The sequence below is a fragment of the Ziziphus jujuba genome, chromosome 2 (genome assembly GCF_031755915.1).
Source record: "Ziziphus jujuba cultivar Dongzao chromosome 2, ASM3175591v1".
NCBI classification, from domain to species: domain Eukaryota; kingdom Viridiplantae; phylum Streptophyta; class Magnoliopsida; order Rosales; family Rhamnaceae; genus Ziziphus; species Ziziphus jujuba.
In genome coordinates this window covers 34,110,092-34,131,005 of record NC_083380.1, presented here as the reverse complement: position 1 = coordinate 34,131,005, position 20,914 = coordinate 34,110,092, and the positions used below count along the sequence as shown (strand labels likewise).

Sequence of the window (20,914 nt, the reverse complement as noted above, 5' to 3'; positions counted from 1 at the left end):
AACATATATTCATGTCAAAATTTAGCAATACAATCGCAAATGGCAAAATGCTTTTAGATGCTTCCTTCTTGAAGAATTGTTTTGGCCGTAGAGGGCAACTAAGTTGGAAAAGGAGTGACGTGGTTACATTGTACTTATTATTAATGGTACACATGTTACAATGTGATTGGGCAATGGTACTAATTCTGTTATGCTACATTGGTACACGTTGTGCTCTGGAAACGTTTTTCCAGCTTTTATCACACACACAGACACAGAGACCAACCAGCTAGTACTACTTTTATTGCTTTACATCCACAAACACATACACATACACATACACACCTACCACTTATCCTTTAATCTCTCGACTCTCAATAATTTCTATCACAAAAGAGAGGAGATTTGTCTTGGAGCTAGAATAATAACATATCTCATGGATGTGGATATACATAAGAAGAGCATACCAGTAAGAATTGATTAAGAGGAAGGTAGGTGGAGCTGCTTCAACTTATATATATATATATATATACACGTATATCCCATAAGCCAAAGAGTTTAGTAACAAGATTATGGCACTCAGCAGCAGCATAAGCAAGCCCGAGCAACCCCATGTGGCAGTGTTTGCATTCCCATTTGGCAGCCATCCTATTTCGCTGCTTAGTCTAGTTCGCAAACTAGCCTGTGCAGCTCCACAAGTGCAATTTTCCTTCTTCAACACTGCCAAATCCAACGCCTCCCTCTTTCATTCTTCTTCTTCTTCTTCTTCTTCAAATATCCCTCACAACTTGAAACCCTGCTCCGTGGATGATGGAGTCCCTGTGGGTCACGTCCTCTCCGGAAATCCACTGGAGGAGGTCGACTTTTTCCTCAAATCCTCCATTGCCAATTTTACAAACAGCATGAATGATAATAATACAAACATGAGGATCACTTGCTTGCTTTCCGATGCCTTCGTCAGTAGCTGCTGTGCGGATGTTGCGGAGCATTTTGGCGTTCCATGGATTGCTGCTTGGCTTCCATGCTCGCCCTCTCTTTCTGCTCATCTTCACACTCACCTCATTCGCCAACATACTCGAACTAATCATCATCATCTAGATTTCATTCCTGGCTTGTCTGAATTTCTCATTTCAGACTTGCCAGGCGAAATACTCTCCGTCTCCGATGATGATTTGCAATCTTCTCCCTTCTTAAAAACCCTGAGCCAGCTTGAACTTGTTCTCCCAAAAGCTGTCTCCGTTGTTGTCAGCTCTTACGAAGAGCTCAACCCTCCGGCTCTGGATGACGATCTCCGATCAAAGCTCGGGAACGTTCTCGATGTGGGGTTCTTCACCGTGACTCTTCCACTGCCTCCATTACCGCCTTCTGATTCAGATCCCACGGGCTGCCTGTCTTGGTTGGATGCCCAAAAGCCCGGATCCGTTGCGTACATCAGCTTCGGAACAGTGTCGATGCTGCCTCAGAAAGAATTGGTTGCCCTGGCGGAGGCTTTGGAAGACACCAAAGTCCCATTTCTTTGGTCTCTGAAAGACCACTTGCGGAAGGACTTGCCCAGTGGGTTCTCCGAGAGGACCAAGACGCAAGGCAAATTCGTGGGTTGGGCACCCCAGAAGGAAGTCCTATCTCATGACTCTGTTGGGGTTTTTTTGACTCATTTTGGAACCAACTCCGTCTATGAGGGCGTTGTTTGTGGCGTCCCCCTCATCGGGCGCCCTTTCTTTGGAGACCAGCACATGATGGGGAGGCTGGTTCAGACCATATGGAAGGATGGTCTCATACTTGAAGGGCCTAATAATTCAGGGGAGCTAACAAAGCCAGGAGTCAAGCAGAGCTTGGAACTCATTTTGGGACTTGCAAATGAAGAACATGGGAAGAAGGTTAGACAAGGAGCTCTTGCACTCAAACGCCGTGTGCTCCAGGCTCATCTTGCTCCCACCAGCTGCGCTGCAAGAGATTTCAAAATTTTGGTGGCTTTGATTTCTAAATAACAAAATTTATATATTATTCCCATTTTCATAAAATCCGGATGCATGCGCTGATTACATATATAATCTATGATCTTCATGGTCCGGGTTGCAATATATGATCTTCATCTTGATGTTTAATTTCTAACGTATTTTCTCTCTCTTTTTTTTACATGTTAATAATGTTTAGATGTGATAATCTGATATTGCATCAAGTTCAATATAATATAGCTAGCTGACAAAGGCTGGCTACTTTGACTACGGTTTGCCTTGGAACCTAATTTTGCTATAAACTGTTATGTGGAGATCGATTGTTTGAATGCTATATTCAAGGGGCAATTAGGATGATGAGGTATCCGAATCCTCTCCATGTGCTTATATATATATATATTGTTTAATTTTTAAACATTATTAGCATGCATTAATACTAATAGGAGTTGCAAACTGCAAATCTGTAAGAGCTTCTCCAACAATATTTTATGTTTTAAAAAGCATATCTTTTATCATAATGAGCATTTTAAAAATAAAGTGTAGGGCTTATAAAATCACTCTAACAACACTTTTTTAAATTTGTTTTTATTGTGCATTGTAAACAGTGTAAAATGACAGCGGGTACATAGAAAATATAAAAATATATTATATATTTTTTATTGTCTTAATTATGATAAAGTGATAATGATGCATTGAAAAATATAATATAACAAATAAAAAATAATAGAAAATTTAATTTTAGAAAATGATTTTGATTTTTCAAATACGGTGGACCAAACTGACTCTCTATTTAAATTTAAATTTGTAAATATAATAAATTTATTGGCGACTGGAAAATGAGAAATGCTCTCTATTTTAAAAGGGAATCAAACTAGTAAAGAGACAATTATAGATACTGTTCAAAGGATCCGGAAAGTTTATAATGAAAAGTTTTTACCTGTGGCTTGCTTGGGTAATGGGCGGCATTAAATGAATGAAGGAAGATAGAACAGTACATGGTCGGATCAACGTCATATGCAATAGGAAATTAGTACACCATAGGGACCTAAAGTGACAGAAGATTTGTGACCCACTTCTAATCAATGTGGCTACTAAAATACACAAATCCCAAGCCGGCTACAAATTAACAGAGCATGAGCTTGTTCGTTTTTTAAACTTTTGTCTTAGTGAAATTTAATTGAGTTGTTCAGGTCATTTTTTTTTTTTTTTTTATCTTAAAGGATTAGCTTAAGACAATTTTATATTTATCGAAATAAGAAAATTTTTTTGACTTTTATCTTAAGACTAAAATCAATCGTATTACACCATAAAAATTATTAGATATAATAAAAATTTCATGTTTTTTATATTTCAAAAATATTCATTAATAAAAAAACTAAAAATATTTTTCTTTTCCCCTTTTTATGTCCGTAATATTTATTATTAGTGACATAATTTTACATTTTTAGCTTTGAGAAAAAAAAATAAAAATTTGCGGTTAATAATAAAAGAAAAGTATAAAACCTTAGCAAAGGAGATGAGGGTGTTTATGTAATTTCATAGGTTTTTACATAATGCAGAACAAAGCCCTGGGCTCTTCTGATTGTGAGGAAGAGCTGAGAGACGAAGAAGAAGAAGTAGAAGGCTGAAGCTGAGCGAGGCCCTTGCTTGCATTAACCCAACCTTCTCTACTCCATCAAACACTCTCTTTCGGTAAAATTTCTAGTTACAATTTGTTTATTTATTTATTTTTCTCTGAACTTACTGTTGGGTTATTTTATGCTACGATTTATCAATAATGGGGTTCTGTTTCTTTTTATTTTGCGCGACGTGTTTATCAATGTTTGGTTGCCCAGAAAACATATGATTATTATGGGGAGAACAAACCAAAATTTTCATCGTTATTCTGTTTTTCTGCTTTTGGTGTTTAAAATCTTGGAAACATTCATATCGAATATAGATAAATATACTTTTCTTTTTTGTTTGAATTGAATTCGATTTGTTTGTTTACCTTTTTTAGGCAACCAAGCGGCAAATTTTGTTTCTTTTTCTTATTTTTGGGATTCCTTTTTTGTGTGTTAATTTTGTGGTTTATCACTAATTCTAAAATTGAACAATTGCTGCTTTGGATGTCCGGATGGTTGGTGGTGGTAGCATTCTCTTGCTTTGAGGAATTTGGATTTTAAATGGAGAAAATGTTAGCAATTATGCTGGGTTTAGGGTTTTGAATTTTGGGCTTGGTTTAGCTGCGGTGATGGTTTTGGGGTTGTTGATGGCTTTGAATTATTGTTATCGAGTAACTCAAATAGGGGTTGATATATGCTGTTCTCTATTGTGTTTTTAAACATCCTTTTCCACCTTATTTCTTGTAGTGCCCTTACAGAAAAAGTTTCTGCTAATTATATCCTATGGTAGGTTTTCTAAATTTTTATCTTGAAACTTGTTCATAAAGCTTTCAGAGTTGGTCCTGTTTCTATGTTTTAAGGCAGAAAAAATAAAAAGTGCAGGCGCTCCACTTTTATGTAAATTGATTGTAGACCAAGCTTAAATTGAGTAAATAATATCTTTGACTGTTTTTTCTCGAAAGAAAGAAAACCTTTCAAAATAAAATAAAATAAAATTCTGAAAAAACGTTTTTTACATTTTGCTATAAATTGTATCTAAAATCAGTTTTCTGAAACTGTCAGAATTCTTCGCACAAAAAGGTTTTAGATTAGATGACAGGAGAAAAACTAAATTCTAAAACCAGGTATAACAATAAGAAAAAGGCATTTTGTATGCATGTAATGTGGAAGTCTCCTTTTTGCAGTTTTGATTTAGTAATGCTTTCTTCACAGGATGTGTTGTTTTCATTTTTCCATTTAAGCTATTTGCAGCAGATGAATTATCATTGAACACCTAAAATCCTGAGCTAATTTTATGGCTGTGTTCTACTCCAAATCTTATTTGATTTTCGGAGTAGACACTTATACTATTGTAGGGACTTTAGTAAGTTTATGTATAGACCAATATCTTGGCACATAATGTAGCATGTCCACCAGTTTATATAATAGTCCCTATATTTATTTGTTACATGGGTGAAGTGATGGCTGCTGAAGATGATTCTATTGAAGGAGCTGCTGCTGCGCGTCAAGAGAGGATAGCATCTCTTAGAGCTGCGCTAGAACTGTTTAACACTCCAGATGGAGACTCTATCCAAGTTGAGGATAAGAAGAATGATCAAAATGAAAATGTTGGAGAAACGTGAGTATATCCTACCATTTTTTTTTTCTAATTGTTTGATAACTTCACCACCCCTTATTTGCATAGTTGTTTTTAATTTTTTTTTTTTTTTTAGTTCATTATATATACATTATATATAATATTTTGTTTCAAAGTTGGTTCATGATATTATGCTTTTAAAGATATGCATGTGTACTAATGCACTTGATGTATGGGTTCATGCAGTGGTTTATTCATACAAGTATCACATTAAGATAATAAAGCAACCCTCCAACCCAAATAGAGGGAGAAAAAAAAATAAGTAAAGAAATAGTGGATTTCCTTTCTGTCTGTCAGTCTATTCGACCACATTTGGTGTGCATGCATTGTTTGAGTCATCACTTGGGATTTTTTAATGCTTAAACTTTGAAATGCTTTATAATGAATTCATCAGTTCATATTAGTTTTAATTTTCTTTTTTTAGTTTGTGGTGTGCATATTTTAGTTGCGAAATTTTTAAGGAGAATGATATTCCCATGACAAAATGTTGGTTTTTAAGTTAAATTTTTCATTTAAAATCATCTTCCCTTGACCCTCAAAGATTGAATAATGAAAATGCAATATGTTGGTTTGTTTGGTGAATTGATATAAGTGGATCAAGTCAAATTTATTAAGGTCTTATTTTTTATGAAGTAGTTGCAGTTGTAGGGTACAAAAGAAGAATTAATATAAATGAAATGTTATAATATTGTTTTCTATAAAATAAAAATGAAATATTTTAATGTATAAGTCCTGCAATCAGTTAGGATGGTTGCTATGCTATAAATGCTTTTATGCAGTAGTTAGGGGTTAAACCACCATTGAGGATCAATTTCTTGTGTTACCTGTTTGGTGTTGTTTGCATTTGTTTATATGTTTTTCAGTCACTGCATGATGATACCAACAATTTGCCTTGAGTTTGAATTTATGGAGATCTGAATTGTGTTGTGGCCCGTGAAAACCTTTGTCTTGGTTTTTACTAACTGCAGCTTGCTTAAAGTCCATTGCATTTGGGCAGTTTATGTTGAGACTACCATATAGGATAAGTTATTGGCGTATTTTTGGTAATTAGTTTTGAATTGAAAGGAGGTGTTCTTTTTTCTTTATTCCTTTTTGTTGTTATTTGTTGTTGTTTTTGTTTAACCATTCTTTGGTTGCTAGATGGGTTCTTATACACTAATCTCTTGCAGGAATCTTGACATGAAATTTCGAAATTATGTTCCTCATGATAAGCAGCTTCAGGAGGGGAAGCTTCCTCCTCCAGTGCTACCAAAGTTTGAAGGCCCAGTTGCAGCAGTGCCTCCTCCACCAGAGAAGAAAGAGGTACTTAGTTGCTTTCGAAATGACATCTTGTAATCAATTGTGTGCTATTAATAGTACATTGTGTTGTATTGCTTCCTATGTCTATGTGCTCTAATTCTGGGTTAATTTTAACTTTTCAGGATCCATTTGTGAACATTGCTCCTAAAAAACCAAATTGGGACCTCAGGAGGGATGTGCAGAAGAAGTTTGATAAGCTTGAAAGACGAACCCAGAAGGCAATATATAAACTTATGGGTAAGTGGTTTGAATCTACTTATTGATCTTCTTCTGAAATTATGAGGCATTATGCATGTTACTTTGTTTGCTTATCTGTATCAACTATCCTTAGTTTGTTATTATAGATTGGTGAATCTCATAGATATTCTCAATCTTTCCCATACACTCCAGTGGCTTTCTGTTATTATAGATTGGTGAATCTCATAGATATTCTCAATCTTTCCCATATCAAATTGCCCATTTGGGACCCAGAGGCTTTTGTACATCTCAGGTCTCTTTCTTGATAGGCCATGCGTTGGCAATAGGCACAACAACTGGATATGTGTCTGCTATGATTCCAGTTTGTCACATTGTTTTGTTTGCTTATTATATCACTTTATCTAACCTAAAACTTTAAGCAATTTGTAGGTGTATGAACTATATTCTTATTTAAATCTCTGATGTTGTTCCAAACGCCGAATCAGAAATTTTGCAAGCTGTCTTGTGAGAGAACAGAACCACAACAAACAGAAAATAGTTTATATGACATTGGGAATTATGTGATTTTTTTTTTTTTTTTTTTAACTGGCATTTTCATATCTGATGGACTAGCTTTGGTCATTTGCCATCTTAGGATCAGTTTATCAATTATGTTTTTCTACAGAGGAACAAGAACGGCAGAAGGAAATGGCTGAACAGGAAACCAATGAATGATCCTGCTCCTGGTGCTTCTATGGCCCAGAAGGACAAAAGTAACGTATACGTTGTAATTCAATCAAAGAACCATGGTCATGTTAAAAACTGATATATCTGTGTACCACATTAATGGCTTAAAGTCTATATATTGTCAACTTAATTCATGGTTTACTATCGCCTATGGTGGAAAAGAAAGTGAGATGACATCATGGCATATCAGCCTTTTACGGTTTTGCCTATCCTGCGTTCTGCGCGTGGCTGATAAATTTCTTTGGGATTAACAACATTATAATTCTTTTGTTTTGAATATTATATATATATATATATATATATATATAAACAGCGGTAATTTTTTTTTTTTTCAAAAGTACGGGAAGACATTAACAATAATTTTTTTTCATTAACTTATGAAAATAATTATTTTCTTTAAATAAAAAAAGAAGGATTAATTTTGTTGTATGGTGGCCTTTTTTTTTTTTTTTTTTTTTGAATAAATTACATGGTGGCGTTTGAGAAGAAAGATTAATTAGTTCAAAACATGTATAAAAACAATATACAAAACGTGATAAATAAAAAGGTAATGATATAAAAGCAAGTGCTATTGTATTTTTTTTTTTTTTTTTTTGGGTCTTAATTTAACAAAAGAGTAATTGCTATGAAAGAAAAAATTACAGGCGCAACCTTCCCATTTTATTGTTTATTATTTTTTATAGAACTTTTTAACAAAAATGAAACAAAAAAAATAAATAAATAAATAAAGAACATTAATGTAAAACTGGGAAACAGAAGGTTGCCCTACGTTTGTTTACTTTTAAATAATATTTTGAGTAGAAATTAGAATACGTGGCTTCCTAGTCCAATCCATTGTCGTCTAAACAACGTGAAGCGCGTCTACTCTCTCAGTCCGATCGGCTGTTAATCAGAGTGCCGGCATCGATCGTAACCGTCTACCGATAATTACCATCAAGTGCCTACGATGATACGATTTGTTTGTCTTCTCTGAACAAAAATTCTATAATTCTAGCCATTATTCTCAGATCGGAAATTTTTCAAGAACATGTTTTTTCAATTGATGTTGAAAATTGAGGTTTGAAATTCAACCTTTTTTAAAAAAATATATATATATATATATATATCTCTTTCTTTAAGAACTCTTATATGGTTCCGAAAAATCAAGAGTAGGCGTCAGACGGTTCAGGTTTGCTCGGAAGGTGGAAATGGCGTCCTTGCAAGGTTTCCTTGCTACTGTTTCTCTACTAGAGGCAAGATTTCGTTTTTCTTCTTTCTAGTTAGCCTTTTTCTTTTTTGCCTCTTAAAAGGATTTTTGCATCTTTTGGTATTCATTATGAATGGGTGTGCTGGATGTTATCTACTTGTTGATTTAAAAGGAAATAATTTAGAGATTTCTCAATTTTTTTTTTTTTAATTTTTTTATTATATTCTATAGCTGAATTTTTCGGTGGATGAACTTGTTTGATGTTGTTAATTTTGCTTGTTAGGATGGAAGAATGGATCTTTTAGCCTGCATAAGAAATTTCACAACTTAAAATGACGCATTTTTGCATATAAATTTTCAGAAAGTTGGAGTTGTATAATTGTAAATAGTGGTTGAATATCTACTTAAATCCGAATGTTTTGATAGTATTGTATCATATATTCAGTTATCAAATTATCTTCATTGAGGTTTTTTGGTGGATTAGATGTTTGTTTAACGTTGGTAATTTTGCTTTAACAGGTTGTTTTCTTAGCAACTTTACTGACTGCGGAGAAGACGAATCCACCTTTGAGTTCTGATGCCATGTTTGGGTATGATTGCTGAGTGACACTTTTCGTTTTTGTTTTACTTTTACCTCTTTTTTACTTACGAACACAATGAAAAAAAGGATCTCTTGGTTAGTTTTAAGCACATCTAGATTTCTATTCCACCTTCAGTAAGTCATGTCTGCAATTGGTTTACTTGATTAAAGTTCTAGTTCTTTCCTGTTAGTTTGGAAATCTCAGTGTGCATTCATAAAAATTTTAACATTCATGTTCTATCATCAAAATCATATACTTTGAACTCCCCTCCTTTGTCATGCGTGATACTGACACTGCTATCTATTGTGCAATGTATGTAACATGTCGAGCACACAGTGATGGAAAATCTCCGAACTTCCCTTATGGTTCACCTTCTGTCAAGGTATTTAGCTTCTGAATGTTAATGGTGTTGTGTACATCCAAAACTTCCAACTTTTTCATTGTTTTACTATGGGTTTTAATACATAAAATTGGATTCTTAGATAAGTTCTTTGTCATTGTTTTTGGTGAGTTAGGCTAGTAAATATAATAGACAAAATAGTTGTACATATGGCACCTGCAATGTTTAAAATAGATAAAGGGAAACATTATATCAAGTATTTTAGCCTCTAGAAGAGTAGAAAAGATAGATAGAAAAAGAAACAAGTATGCACATGCCTGTGATACTTAAGGAGTAAAAATATTAGAGATTGCTTTCTGGGATGTGATAGATGTAGGGCAGCTGAAACATGGCTATTTAGTAGAGTAACTAAAAGGAATTCTTGCAATATAATAGGTTGATAGCCCTTCATTAATCTATTTACTCTTGTATTTAGCTGTCAAGGCCATCACTTGCTACTTGAGCTTTATCTCATGGTCAAATGCTGTATACGCAGGAAGAAGATGCTGCTTCTGTTACAGGACATCTAGGTCTTTCAGATGGAAAGGTAATTGGTACTTGCTAGGGTGTGTAGGTTCAGTATAGATGTCAATGTGGCTAAGGTCTCTTTTTTCATACAGGATATTGATATAATCGCATCATACAGTGATACTTCTGGTGCTGTTCGAATTAGTAGGGTGAAAATGAGGGACCTTTCTGCTTCCTGGGTCTTGGAAAATCCTATTGATAGAAACCATGACCAGCCAAAGAGTTGGGAGGTATTTGACCATTATTGTGCACAGAAAAGAATTCAATGTTGAGATGGAAGTCTTTAATCAATTGTGAAGTGTGTCTAGATAAAGAGAAAGAAAATTACACCTAAGTTCTAGTGTTTTTTGTTTATTGGATCCCATTTTAATTGTTCTTGTATATTCAGACAGTGGAGCACTCATTTCGCTCTCCAATGATATTTAAAGAGAAAGACGAGAATCAATCTGGAGGCAGTGGAATCCAATATCCTCATCTACCATCAATGAGCCCTGTGAAGCTCAAGCGGAAGGTGAACTATCAAATGCATCTACTTTCTCTGATTTTATGCATCTTGTGCAATGGGTAGGATTTGTTATGGTTTCTCATCCTTCAGATTATGCGGCAAGAAAGGAAAAATCTTCGAACTGCTGAGTTATTAAGTCTAGATAAAGAAGCTGATAACCAGATGGCCGCAGCTGCAATTGAACGTTCTAATAGTCTTGATACCACCATCAAGGGAAAATATAGCATATGGAGGAGAGATTACGAAAACCCTAATTCTGATTCTACCTTGAAGCTTATGCGGGACCAAATCATAATGGCTAAAGTTTATGCAAATATTGCCAAGTCTAAGAATGAAAGTAGTCTTTATAACTCTCTAATGACACACTCCAGAAGAAGTCAACTTGTTATTGGAGAAGCAAGTTCTGATGCTGAGCTTCATTCAAGGTACTTCCAGTCATTGTCAACTCTCCTGATTACTGAGCTTGATTTCCTTATTTTATTCTCATGCAGAATTTTCCTTTACGTCCTGTTTTAGTGCACTTGATCAAGCAAAAGCAATGGGTCATATCCTTTCTATAGCAAAGGATAAATTATATAACTGTCCTGTGGTTGGGAGGAAGTTTAGAGCCATGCTTCAATCAACCGAAGAAAATGTAAATGCGCTAAAAAAGAAGAGTGCCTTCTTGATTCAACTTGCTGCAAAAACAGTACCTAAACCATTGCATTGCCTCCCTCTACAGCTAGCAGCAGACTATTTCCTACAGGGCTATCAAAAGAAAGAGCAGGCTAACAAACAAAAGCTTGAGGATACTTCCTGTTACCACTATGCCATCTTTTCTGATAATGTTCTAGCAACATCAGTGGTTGTTAATTCTACTGTGCTGCATGCTAAAGAACCTGAGAAGCATGTTTTCCATATAGTCACAGATAAACTGAATTTTGCTGCAATGAAAATGTGGTTTCTTGTCAACCCTCCTGCTGGGGCAACAATCCAGGTTGAAAATATTGATGATTTCAAATGGCTGAATTCCTCCTACTGTTCTGTTCTCCGTCAACTTGAATCTGCCAGAATTAAAGAATATTATTTCAAGGCAAACCATCCTTCTTCTCTCTCTGTGGGTTCTGACAATCTCAAATATAGGAATCCAAAATATCTGTCCATGCTGAATCATCTCAGGTTCTATCTCCCCGAAGTTTATCCAAAGTTGGACAAGATCCTATTTTTAGATGATGATATAGTGGTTCAGAAGGATTTGACACCTCTTTGGTCCATTGATCTGCAAGGGATGGTGAATGGTGCTGTAGAGACCTGCAAGGAAAGTTTCCATAGGTTTGATAAGTATCTCAATTTCACTAATCCGAAGATCTCTGATAATTTCGATCCAAATGCTTGTGGTTGGGCATTTGGCATGAATATCTTTGACTTGAAGGAGTGGAGGAAGCGAGACATCACTGGAATATATCATTATTGGCAAGATGCGGTAATATTTCATCTCACTTTTCCCTCCATTTGTCCACTGCTCCATTTCTTTCTCTAGTTTTTAGTAGCATGCTTACTTTTTTGTTCCCTATGAAAAGCTGTTGATTATAAAGTTGCATGCATTCTGTGTATTGAGGCCGCTTTTTGACCAAAATCCCAGTTTTCATTTATGTCCAGAAAAAGGGCATGGATTCTAGCCATATAATATGAAATGGTCGAATTGTGTTCGTTCACTACCAAAAGCAACTTTTTTTAGATTGTAGTTTATAGTACTCGCAACTAAAGAGAAGAATTATATATGCAGAATGAGGATAGAACTCTTTGGAAGCTTGGGACGTTGCCGCCAGGGCTGATAACATTTTACAATCTGACATATCCGCTGGATCGGAGCTGGCATGTTTTAGGACTTGGATATGACCCAGCACTCAACCAAACAGAGATACAGAATGGAGCTGTTATACATTACAACGGAAACTACAAGCCATGGTTGGATTTGGCTATTTCCAAGTACAAGTCTTACTGGTCTAAATATGTCATGTTCGATAACCCTTATCTTCAGCTTTGTAACATCGGTGAATGATAATACATTTTTGTTTCAATAGATTTAACACAGGGATACTTACACTTTTATATTATTTATTTGTTCTCTAATGGAAAAATAAAAATTAAATTATTATTATTGTTATTTTTTTACAATGCTATGCTTTTTCTTTTTCTGGTTTACTTGGGTTTCCCCTGAGTTGGTTACCACTTGTTATGACGGTAACACGAAACCGCCGAAACTTCTTGAAAAACTGGGATATACACTAATTTTGTACTTACAACTAACAATAGCCTCATATGCATTCAGCTTAGATAAATTTATCTAATATACTGTTTTCTGAAATTCGTCCTATTTAGCATTTTATGTTGAAGAAAAGTTACTTTAAACCTCTATTGTAAAAATAAAGATAATAATAATAATAATATAACCACACCACCTTATGTTACAATTAGAAAAAAAATATATATATATATATATATATATTTCCCTTGGATTTGAATGATACTTAAAATATATACCATAACAAATCAAGAATATTTCACTGCAGTTATTATTATTGAAAGTAGTATAATTAAAATTTGAAGTGAAATTTCAATTTTGACAAAATTAATAGCACAACATAACGTTTTAAATGGTTTATAATCATATAAAAAAATTAAAATGCTCATGGGTTTCATATCTCCCATTTTATTATATGAGTTTTATAATTCAATGAAAACATAAAATGAGTTTCATTCTCCAATTTTATTAAATTACATAATATAAAATAATAAAAATTTAATCTCAATTAATTATATATATATATATATATATTTTTTTTTTATTGTAATTGCGGGGATTTAATTGTAATTAGATATTAGTGTTGTTTGGTGCGACGCACCCTGCCTCAGTGAATAAATTTATTGAAGGGGTGAGTGACCGAGCGAGCGAGCAACCAAAGACCACGGACGCGGCGGACGCTTCTTCTCGGCCTCGCTCTGTGTCTGTCTCTGTTATTTACCATCTTCATTCCGACTATCATTTTTCCTTTTCAGCCGGTGAGTTTTTCTATTTTCAGCTTCCATTTTCTTTGATTTTTAACAAAAATATCCAAGCTTTGCTTCAAAGTTTGAATTTCGGTTGTTGCTGTTTCTTTCTTTCTGTTTTTTTTTTTTTTTTTTTTTTTTTGTCCCTCTCTTTGGTGGGCTACTCATATTGATTCTTTGGTTCCAAAAAACCAGTTTGATATGCCCTTTATTAGTTGTTGGACTAGTTGACAGGAAATGATCAAACTTTTTTTAGACCTGTAATGTGTGTATATATATATATATATATATATGTACATATGACCTAAATTTGAGTGTTTGATATGTATTCGTGTTATCTATTGTTGATTTGCACTATGTTTCTCTCGTTTTTTTTTCAATCCCAGTTCCAATCCAAGTGAGCTAGCTGTCTGGAACTTGATTTCAATTTTAATTTGAGCATTTGAATGTGTTTCTGCTAGTGGGTTTGGCTCTCTATCTCCAATGTACTTTGCATTGCCATGTGGTTCAGATGTACTTTGTCCAGAAAGATCACACTACCAATACGTATCTCTTACAATTTCGTGGCTGGAAATGATGCTAATGGTTTCAAGTATGCTTCCTCGTCCTCCCAATTTGCGCTTGCCTACTTGAACTCCAGTCCCACTTCCTCTGATGATGATGACCGTGAATTTTCCATTGCTGCTGCTACTTCTACTAGCTCTTGCTTCAGAATCCAAAACCACATCATCCACCATATCTCCTGTGAATTGGAAACTATCAGAGTTGTTGAAAAACTTAGAAGTCTTGGAACAGAACCCAAGGGTGCTTTTTCGTTCTTCCACGAAGTGAAGAGAGCTGGCTTCCGGCACAATGTCTCCACCTATGCTGTGCTTGTTGCAATTTTATGTTCCTGGGGCTTGGATAGGATGTTGGATTCTTTGTTCTTGGACCTTATTGAACACCCACCATTCCAAATATCAGAGTTGTTGGGAAAGCTGAAAGAGGAACTTGTTGTTGGTCAATTGCTGGTTCGAGCTTATGATGCCTTAGTTAAGTCTTATGTCAGTGTTGCCAAGTTTGATGATGCTATAGATGTTTTGTTCTCTGAAAAAAGGTGTGGATTTGTTCCACATATCTTCACCTGTAACTTTCTTATGAACCGCTTGATTGAGCATGATAAAATTAAAACGGCTCTGACCGTATACAAGCAGTTGAAAAGTAATGGCTTGAGCCCCAATGGTTACACCTATGTAATTGTTATCAAGGCACTCTGCAAGATGGGTCTCTTAGAAGAAGCTTTGAATGTGTTTCTGGAGATGGAGGAAGCTGGGATTACCCCGCCTGCCTTTGCTTATACAGTGTATGTTGAAGGGCTTTGTGTCAATCAGGCTTCAGATATAGGGTATCAAGTACTCCAAACATGCATAGATGCAAATATCCCAATTGACATGTATGCTTATACTGCTGTGATTCGTGGGTTCTGTAACGAGGCAAAGTTGGAAGAAGCTGAGAATGTCTTTCTTGACATGGAAAAACAAGGTATAGTCCCAGATGTGCATACCTATGGTGCAATGATTAATGGCTATTGTAAGGGCTATAATTTGGAAAAAGCTTTGACTCTTCATAATGATATGACGTCAAAAGGTATAAAAACTAATTGTGTGATTATTAGCACAATTCTTCAATGCTTGTGTAAGATGGGCATGCTTTCTGAGGTTGTAAACCAGTTTAACAAATTTAAGGGTATGGGAATTTATCTTGATGAGATTTCCTACGCCATTGTGTTGGGTGCTTTAAGTAAGCTAGGGCAAGTAGAGCAAGCTGTAGAATTGCTTGAAGAGATGAAGGGCAAGAAAATGATAATAGATTTTAAGCATTATACAACTCTCATTAATGGTTATTGTCTCAAAGGAGACATGGGTAATGCCTTGAATCTTATGGACGAAATGAAGGAAAAGGTTTGCAAACCTGATATTGTTACTTATAATATCCTTGTTGCTGGGTTTATTAGAAATGGCCTTGCATTTGAGGCACTTTACCTTTTGAATTTTATGGAGGCAGAGGGTATAAAACCAGATAGTGTAGGACACAAAATGATAATTGAAAATTTATTCGAAGGAGGAAAGGTTGAAGAAGCTGAATTGTTTTTTAACCATTTGAAAGTTAAGAGTGAGGGTAGCTGTTCTGCCATGATTGGTGGATATTGTGATGTCAACAATACACGAAAGGCCTACGAACTTGTTGTTAATTTGTCAAAGCAAGGAAATTTAGCAAGTAAAATTTCCTACTTTAAACTACTCGGTAAACTTTGTATGGAAAGTGATCATGACAGAGCTCTTAACTTGCTTCTGACAATGTTGGACTCGAATGTAGAAACTACCAAAATTTTCTATGACAAACTCATTGCTTCTCTATGCCAGACCGGAGATGTGAAAAAGGCTCAGTTAGTTTTTGATGATTTAATTAAGAGAGGGTTGACTCCTAATGCCATTAACTACACAATGTTGATAAACAGCTACTGCAAAAAGAACCATTTGCAAGAAGCCTATGATCTGTTCCAAGATATGAAACAGATAGGTATCCAACCTGATATAACCACATACACAGTTTTGCTTGATGGTCATTTCAAAACAAATGCTATGGAAAAGAATGAAGCAATTAAGGTTTCAACTATTATGAAAGAAATTGAGGAAAGGGAAATAAGAACAGATGCAATCTATTACACTGTTTTTATAGACTACCATTGCCAGAAAGAGAAGAAGAAAAATAGTATTTCATTTCCTAATAAACATGCTATGTCGTTTCTTGATGAAATGATAGAAAGAGGAGTAGAACCTGATGTGGTTACCTTTACAGCTCTCCTGTGGGGTTCTTTTTTGAGGAGAAGAGATGCTGTGAGAAGGGCTGTAAACCTTCTTGACGAGATCGTTGAGAATGAGATGGATGCTAAAACAATATTGTAGGATGGTTGCACAAGGTCTTTTCTCAAGGAGAAGAAAGGTGCAACTTTGGAAATAAAGATGTTATACATAAATTTAGAGCCAAAAGGCAAGTTACCTTTTAGCCTTTTTTAAAAGCAAAAAGGCCTCTATTTCCGTAATTGCCATGTTTTTGTTCTCACATGTATTTTGTTTTGTTTTATTTGTTTGTTTATTTATTTATTATTTTTTTTTTTATGATTTTAATTTTATTGTTATCTAACAGAAAGTAGACGAGCTTCCGTTGATGTTTTCTTGAAGGCAGCATAGCATGATAGCTTTGATTATGCTATTTGACATGTTCTCCAAGACGTGCCTGCTGATAGCCTGCTGCTGAAATCAGGTTCATTTAGATGGAATACCTGCATGTTTACCACTTATTTGTTAATGTTTTGAATTTCTTAGAATTGTTTGGTTGTAGGAGAAACTACACGCAGACCTATAACAAGAACTTCTTTGAACTCTTTACCTACAAGCATTAGGACAGGTAATAACTTTCTCTGGAGACTGATTGTTAAAAAAGAGTTATTTTTTCAATATTTATAAATACATATACTTTCTTTTATTAAATCGGGTGTAAAATAAGTCTACTGGCATATGGTTGTTTGCAAGGTAATAAAATAGACTACAGGCATATGATTTTAACAGTTGGAAAGTGAGGTACATTATACAAAGTAAAATAGAAAAATGCAATAAAAGGAATTAAATAAGAAACTGTAAATGTAAAAATCCTCTAAACCTTGTAATCTAAAAATTTTAAGAATGTCAAAGAAAGGAAACAATGAATGTGGAGAGAGGGTGACATGCAGAAAGTTAAAAAAGGACAAGTACATTGTGTGTTTAATTAGAGGTGGAGAAGTTTGTAAGTCTCTCCTAACTCCGAATCTATTCTGTGCTGAGCAGAATCATGGTTGGACTTCTCTCTTATTGCGTGACACAAGGATAGTGGAATGTGGTCTTGTGGTTTGTTTTCTAGTAGATAAATTGGTAAATAAATTGTATTTACGGCCATGATCAGCTTATCAAGGAAACAGAATTTGCAGGCTTACTGCTGTTAAATTCACTTGAGAAACAAAAAGATGAAGAGGACAAGTTTAAACCTGAGGCCCGTGAAACGTGGAAGTAATGATGGCCCATAATATGCTTCCATTCCATTATTGTGGGTTTTATATAAAGGAAGGGTAATGTTTTTATTGTATTCCTTTATTTAACAAAGATATCTGTTGGCTTATCACCAAGTTCCTTGACCTTCTGCTTTTCATTGTTCAGCAGTGGCTCTTGTAGAAGAATCAAAAGTTTGAGGAAAACTAGAATGTCCATCTGCAAGACACGCTGTATGGCATGGAAATGAAATTCTCAAACAAGTCCCATGGGTACCCGCTGAAGCAGTTATCTCATCTCATAGAAACGGTCTGTCTGTTGTTTCTGTGTACCTATCATATTCGGATTTTGTTGATATCTCTGTTTATGGCAAGCAACCTATATAGAAACAAATGAGCACCGCTCTTTTAGGATACTAGACATGTTATTTATGAATGTGTTGGATTTGGCCTTTTGGATCTTAGAAAGGACTTGTTTGTAAATTGGTTCTGTGTAGACTTAATAGTACAATGCTTTACCTTACTTTGTGAAATGTTCATTTACTCGCTAGAAAAAATGGAATATTAACGGTTGTTTTCACAACAATCAAGATGGTGAGAAAAGATTGAGAAACCAGAAGATGCCTCCTTGATGGGAGGTTCGGTGATTGTTCAATGACAATCATATCAATACTTTTGTTCTCCTCCATAAAACCATGCGACAACTCAACTGTAAAATGATCTCTCCAGCTTGTGAATGGGACTCATCTCAAGCAACAAATATACATGCCTTGTGACCACCATGCACTATGCTGTAACCGGCAACAACCTTCATGCCTCTTTCTTTCACCAACCTTCTGCAGCATATATACTCGAGCTAGTAAGTAGCCTGTTGAGTTCAATGGCCCCAACTCAAGGCCATGAGCTGCAGCTTCTGCATCCAGCTTGCTGTTCTTATAGCTTCTGCATGAGCTCAAGAGTGCACCCCAAGCTTTTTCATCAGCCTTAAATCCCTCTGGCATTTTCTTGATAAAATCCCTTGCAGCATTAAGTTTTCCTGCTCGACCAAACATGTAGACTATGCAGGAGTAATGTTCCAATTTAGCTTTGATGTCATAATCTTGAACCATCGATTTGAAGAAGGAAAGACCCTCTTCAACTAAGCCTCCATGACTACAGGCAGATAACACACAGAGCTGTCACAGCATTTGGCTTCACACCATGCAGTTGCATTTCAGTAAGCAGACCTAATGCTTCATGTGCAAGACCATTCATACCATCGGCAGTTATCATGGCACTCCATGACACAACATTTTTTTCAAGAATTTGGTCGGAAAGGCCCCTCGTGAGGCTTCTGTTACCCCACATTTTGAGTACAGGTCAAAAATAGCTGTTCCAACGTGTACTTCTGCAGCCAATAGTCTTCTAATGGCAATCGCATGAGCCCATTTTGATATTTTTAGTTGCCTAAAACGGAAACAGGCCTCGAGAATGTTTATAATGGTTATTAGATAGGGCGTCTCTTGTGCCTGCCTCATCTCTAGAAAGACAGCAATTGCCTCATCAAGTATGCCACAATGGGTGAACCCCGTAATCATAGTGCTCCATGAAATCACATCCTTTCTCTTCATCCCACCAAAAAGTTTTCGAGCAAGATCAATGAGACTACACTTTGCATAAACATCATTAGAGAATTTAGCACCATTTCGTTTGATTCATATCCCCTTCTGATCATTACAGAATGCACTTACATTGTAATGGGTCCACAAAATACTTGCAGGTCTGAAGAATATTCACAAGAGACACCTCATCTGCTTCAATTCCATCAATAGCCATAGAATAGAACAATGATAAAGCTTCATAATGCGTCTCATTAAGGACAAAACCAGATATGATGGAATTCCAAGAGACAATATTCCTCCGAAGCATCTCTATGAAAACTTTAAATGCAGAATCAGCACCATTGCAATTGGAATACAATCGATTAAAGAGTTCAAAACATACAACAATCAAAACCTCTGCAGATCGCCATCCCATGGACTAAAATACCCATAATTGTGTCCCCTAAATTCGGACATGCTTTTATAACACTATAACCATAGTGATTCCATCTGGTTCAATGCCTACCTCAGATAACATCTTTCTAAACATCTGCATTCCAACTAGGGCTTCCTCACTATGCACATAACTACCAATCATCACACTCCAAGAGATGACATATCTTCCATACATTTCATCAAACAGTTTTCAAGCACTGTCCACATCATATTCTGCAAACATGCTTCACAAAGAGTTTTGTACCGAAAGAATAGGAAAAATCCCATTTTGAATTGCATAACCTGCAATTTTAATCCTTCACGCTTCACTCCCAAAGCACGACAAGCCTGAATAACAAGCACCAAGGTAGAAATATTGGGTTGGAACCCAGCATGCCTGGCCTTTTTAAACTACCACAACCCTTCTTCCCCTGAAGAACCCTGTTCAAGATTTCCACACACCATAATATTCCAAGAAACTGAATCTCTGCACTTCAATTAAAACACCCAATGCAGCTTCTGGGTACCCATATTTCATGTAAAAGTCCATAACTGAATTACCATTAGAAGTGTACCACTCAAGACCTTTCTTGATCAACTCTCCATGCATGGATTTTCCACAACCAGAGAAAGAGAGGTTCTTGCATGCTTTGAGAATGCAAGTGAACACATAAGGGTCTGTTAATTGAACTCCAGCAACTTTCATTTCATGGAAGTGGGATAGCACTTGTTGCCATTTCCCACAAGCCGATAACTCTTTGATCCTCAAATTCCAATTGCAGAGCCGTTGGCTGGAGGAGCAGCAGATAGTTGAGAAGCGCATCTCCAAAATGTCTCTGAGCAACAGCTTCTTCTCTAGGACTCGTATCGTATTCTTCGAGGCAGAAATGGAGCATAGCAGCGATTTCATTCATGGCAGTCCTAATTTATGAAACTGAGGATGTCGTTCAGGAATTCTCCATAGCAGTGATAAAAGCGGTGCTATAAAAGGCGTAAGACATTACTAGCCGGTAAAGTCAGGCCTTAATGTCTTTAGGTATGAAAAAACATTTTATAATTATATTATTATTTTAATTATTATAAAGGTACTAAATAAATAATTTAATTTATATTTTAAATATTAAAATATATATAAATTTATATTATTTTTTTATATATAATAAATATAAATTAATATATAATTAATCATCATATATTTATAAAAATTTATATTTTTAAAAATTTTAATAATAG

General features: G+C 35.4%; 5 protein-coding genes across 17 annotated transcripts; 4 read left to right on the top strand and 1 right to left on the bottom strand.

The window, feature by feature from the left end:
* The first annotated feature begins 551 nt into the window (after positions 1–551).
* On the top strand, positions 552–1,967 carry LOC107418694 (anthocyanidin 3-O-glucosyltransferase 7). The gene has a single exon (XM_016027394.1). The coding sequence runs from the start codon at positions 552–554 to the stop codon at positions 1,965–1,967; it is 1,416 nt and encodes a 471-aa protein (XP_015882880.1).
* A 1,507-nt stretch (positions 1,968–3,474) lies between these two features.
* LOC107418704 (uncharacterized) lies at positions 3,475–7,538 on the top strand. The gene is made up of 5 exons (XM_048473367.2): positions 3,475–3,626; positions 4,997–5,156; positions 6,344–6,476; positions 6,596–6,710; positions 7,336–7,538. The coding sequence occupies exons 2-5, from the start codon at positions 4,999–5,001 to the stop codon at positions 7,383–7,385; spliced, it is 456 nt and encodes a 151-aa protein (XP_048329324.2). The 5' UTR covers positions 3,475–3,626; positions 4,997–4,998; the 3' UTR covers positions 7,386–7,538.
* Positions 7,539–8,152: 614 nt separating this feature from the next.
* On the top strand, positions 8,153–12,722 carry LOC107418696 (probable galacturonosyltransferase 3). 2 transcript variants are annotated; one of them, XM_048473366.2, is made up of 10 exons: positions 8,153–8,454; positions 8,550–8,629; positions 9,103–9,173; positions 9,501–9,546; positions 10,040–10,090; positions 10,164–10,301; positions 10,460–10,582; positions 10,667–11,001; positions 11,093–12,038; positions 12,342–12,722. In XM_048473366.2, the coding sequence occupies exons 2-10, from the start codon at positions 8,585–8,587 to the stop codon at positions 12,615–12,617; spliced, it is 2,031 nt and encodes a 676-aa protein (XP_048329323.2). In that variant the 5' UTR covers positions 8,153–8,454; positions 8,550–8,584; the 3' UTR covers positions 12,618–12,722. The 2 variants fall into 2 exon arrangements, with proteins under 2 accessions (XP_048329323.2, XP_015882881.2); XM_016027395.4 differs by having other exon boundaries at positions 8,153–8,629.
* Positions 12,723–13,458: 736 nt separating this feature from the next.
* On the top strand, positions 13,459–18,189 carry LOC107418665 (pentatricopeptide repeat-containing protein At2g26790, mitochondrial). Of its 12 annotated transcripts, none has more exons than XM_048473711.2 (7): positions 13,459–13,618; positions 13,993–16,636; positions 16,793–16,909; positions 16,988–17,053; positions 17,470–17,529; positions 17,610–17,747; positions 17,839–18,189. In XM_048473711.2, the coding sequence occupies exon 2, from the start codon at positions 14,107–14,109 to the stop codon at positions 16,549–16,551; it is 2,445 nt and encodes an 814-aa protein (XP_048329668.2). In that variant the 5' UTR covers positions 13,459–13,618; positions 13,993–14,106; the 3' UTR covers positions 16,552–16,636; positions 16,793–16,909; positions 16,988–17,053; positions 17,470–17,529; positions 17,610–17,747; positions 17,839–18,189. The 12 variants fall into 12 exon arrangements, with proteins under 12 accessions (XP_048329668.2, XP_048329666.2, XP_048329664.2 ...); XM_048473709.2 differs by having other exon boundaries at positions 17,601–17,747; XM_048473707.2 differs by having other exon boundaries at positions 14,068–16,636; positions 17,470–17,747.
* LOC107418666 (pentatricopeptide repeat-containing protein At2g17210) lies at positions 17,729–20,830 on the bottom strand. Its single transcript, XM_016027366.4, is given in 10 exon segments — positions 17,729–18,520; positions 18,522–18,842; positions 18,844–18,977; positions 18,980–19,332; positions 19,335–19,391; positions 19,394–19,641; positions 19,643–19,737; positions 19,740–19,993; positions 19,996–20,180; positions 20,182–20,830. Coding segments are annotated over 10 exon segments (2,163 nt in total). The 5' UTR covers positions 20,592–20,830; the 3' UTR covers positions 17,729–18,414.
* Positions 20,831–20,914: the final 84 nt, after the last annotated feature.

Coding starts and splice junctions, on each gene's coding strand:
- LOC107418704 (XM_048473367.2), top strand. CDS start 4,999: ATGGCTGCTGAAGATGATTCTATTGAAGGAGCTGCTGCTGCGCGTCAA. Junction 5,157..6,343: donor AATGAAAATGTTGGAGAAAC/GTGAGTATATCC, acceptor AATCTCTTGCAG/GAATCTTGACATGAAATTTC. Junction 6,477..6,595: donor CTCCACCAGAGAAGAAAGAG/GTACTTAGTTGC, acceptor TTAACTTTTCAG/GATCCATTTGTGAACATTGC.
- LOC107418665 (XM_048473707.2), top strand. CDS start 14,107: ATGTGGTTCAGATGTACTTTGTCCAGAAAGATCACACTACCAATACGT.
- LOC107418696 (XM_048473366.2), top strand. CDS start 8,585: ATGGCGTCCTTGCAAGGTTTCCTTGCTACTGTTTCTCTACTAGAG. Junction 8,630..9,102: donor CTACTGTTTCTCTACTAGAG/GCAAGATTTCGT, acceptor TTGCTTTAACAG/GTTGTTTTCTTAGCAACTTT. Junction 10,302..10,459: donor ACCAGCCAAAGAGTTGGGAG/GTATTTGACCAT, acceptor TTGTATATTCAG/ACAGTGGAGCACTCATTTCG.
- LOC107418694 (XM_016027394.1), top strand. CDS start 552: ATGGCACTCAGCAGCAGCATAAGCAAGCCCGAGCAACCCCATGTGGCA.